General features: G+C 31.6%; 1 protein-coding gene across 1 annotated transcript; it reads left to right on the plus strand.

Annotated features, from left to right (window-relative positions):
• Nucleotide 1: 1 nt before the first annotated feature.
• On the plus strand, nt 2-2412 carry LOC105119061 (calcium uniporter protein 2, mitochondrial-like; the record flags this gene model as incomplete). Its single annotated transcript, XM_011017159.1, has 2 exons — nt 2-265; nt 1743-2412. Coding segments are annotated over 2 exons (738 nt in total), but the record flags the coding sequence as incomplete, so codon positions are not given.
• Between the last annotated feature and the right edge of the window lie 388 nt (nt 2413-2800).

A 2800-nucleotide genomic window follows, 5' to 3' on the forward strand; every position in this document is an offset into this window, starting at 1 on the left:
TGTTCTGACTCCGCCTCCAGAAGTGGCGGCTGAGGAGGGTTTGACGGTGGAGGATGCCAGGAAGTTGTTGAAGGCGGCTCAGGTGGAGGGTGTGAAATTGAGGCTGAGAGAGATGGAGAAAACGTGGATTAGTTATTCGGAGTTTGTTCGGGTGTGCAGTGAGAGTTGTTCGGATCTTGAGAATGGTATTCTGGTAGCAAGGAGTCTTGATGAATCTGGGACTGTTGTTGTCCTTGGAAATCTTGTTTTGCTTAAACCAGAGCAGGTAAAAATATTAACTTTTTTATTGTTTCGTTAGAATTTTAATTAATTTATAATGTTTGGCTCTTTGGTTAATTAAATTTGTTTTACAGATTTAAAAAGGGCAATATTGGTCCTGTGAAGGTTAAATTGAGTACAATTTAACCGATAATTAACAGATAAATACAATTTTTGTTTTGGTATTTTCTTTAATTTGTGGAAAGCTGAAAACTGATATATTCTTTATGCATATTTTTTGTGTTTTCTTTCGGCAGGAAAATGAAACTTTTGTTGTTACACTCCAGATCAAAGGGCCATTCAGTTTCTTCAGTGACAAGATTTGATTCGCACTTGTGGTGCATTTAGATATTCCCAAATGAAAAAAAAAAAAAAAGGATTATCTACTTGAAAAAAAAACTAAAATCAGATAGATAGAAATTGGGAGTGAAAAAAAATAAAAATTGAAGTGGGTATTTTTGTTTTTTTAGTGGGGAATATATATAGAAGAAAAACAGAAAAACAGTGAAAGAGATGCAAGAGTTTTATGAAATTTTGAATATTTTTATTTTAAATTAACTTTTTAAATGTTTTTAAATTATTTTGATGTGTGAATATAAAAAATAAATTTTAAAAAGTAAAATAACTATTATTTTAATATATTTTTAATTAAAAAATATTTTAAAAAATTATCATAATCACAATTCTAAAATATTTTTTTAGTTGGGTGTTAATGGATGGTTTGAGTTAAATTTAGAAGTCTAAAAATGGTGGTGATTGAGTTAAATTTAGAAGGATGGCTTGAGTTAAATTTAGAAGTCTAAAAATAGTGGTGATGTTGGTGGTGGTGGCTGTGGAGGTGGAGGAATTATGATTTTTATACTTGATGATCAGAGCGTATAGTTCATAATAATCTGGACATGAACCTTGGAATCAGTGACATGGTTTCCCAAGGAGGCTTATCAACATGATTTTACCTGGAAAATTTCTTTTGCTGAAAGATGAAAGATATATCTTGACAATGGAGTTCTTTTTGGGTTTTTAATAATAGAAACTGTAGTTATTGAGTTGGTGTGACAGAAAAGTAAAGAAAAGTGATGGAGGATAAGAATTTCTGTTATTTATTTATTTATTTTCCTATTAATTATTTGTTCTGTTTTGATCAACTGATTTTGAAAAAGCCTAGCAAGCATGACCTGGGAAACAGGTCAGCTTGCAAGGCTGTAGCTGACCATGTGTGGACGATGCAAATCACTAACAATGACCCAAGCTATTTTCTGTGTCTTTGTTTTTATACTGATTTTTACGATTTTAAAAAAAATATTGATTTGCTGATTTCTTTCGTGGGAGATTGATTTACTTTCTTTAATCATTAATTTTCTTATTTATTCATAATCTATTTCCTTTAATTAGCTGGTGGTTAATCTACTAACAAAATCAATATGCTTAGTCTCATAGAGTTGTCCTTTACACAAACGATTCTTTTCAATATCTGTTAAACACAGGTATTGAAAGCAATTGGAGGCCTAATTCCATTACCAGCAACCAACCCCAGTGATCCAAGAAGAAGGGAGCTGCAAGAAATGGAGAAACAGAAAGCTGCAATTGATCAGAAGGCCAGGGCTCTGGTTCGCCGGGAACTATGGGGTGGCCTTGTTTTCTTAGTTCTTCAGACCGCTGGATTCATGAGGCTGACATTCTGGGAACTTACATGGGATGTCATGGAGCCCATCTGCTTTTATTTGACGTCAATCTATTTCATGGCTAGCTATGCCTTCTTCCTCAGGACGTCAAAGGAGCCTTCTTTCCAAGGGTTCTATCAGAGCAGGCTTGTAGCCAAGCAGAAGCAGCTCGTGAAACTCTACAATTTTGATGTGAAGAGGTACGGTGAGCTCCAGAAAGTTTGTTGCCCGCATTCATCGTCTCTGGAGCAGATCCAAGCGATCACTTCATTTGATCAAGCTGGGAAAACATGCTAAACCGTTGATGGCAATAGAGAAATTGAATTATACAATTTTGTTGAAGAACCTCTAGGCAGTATTAGGCAGGGAGCTAGTCTCATGGGTGCTTGGTTACCATGGCAAAAGCTTTATAAATTGGCCCCCACCATTACAAAGAATTTAGTAGTTTCTAGTTCAAAAATGACCTTTTTAATCAAAATTTCCCATCTTATCATTCTCACCTCCACTTTTTTTACTCCTTTTTCCATATTAAAAAACAAACAAAAGAAATTGAAGAAAATAAACGTGAGATTTATTAAAAGAATAAGTTTTAATAGATTAAATTTGCAGAGATTCTTAATTTTTTGAATTATTTTAATTTTTTAATATAAAAATAATTTTAAAAAATAAAAAATATTATTTTAATATATTTTTAAACATTACACTAAACACCACTAAAACTTTATTTAGTATCGCATTTCAAATAAAGTTTTATTTAGTATTGTGTTTTAAATAAAGATCAAGTAAAATTTGAAATTTTTTTATTTAAAATTAATTTTTTTATATTTTTAAATCATTTTAATATACTGGTATAAAAAATAATTTTTTAAAATAAAAAATAT

This window comes from Populus euphratica, unplaced genomic scaffold (assembly GCF_000495115.2).
Source record: "Populus euphratica unplaced genomic scaffold, PopEup_1.0 scaffold2491.1, whole genome shotgun sequence".
Classification (NCBI taxonomy): Eukaryota; Viridiplantae; Streptophyta; class Magnoliopsida; order Malpighiales; family Salicaceae; genus Populus; species Populus euphratica.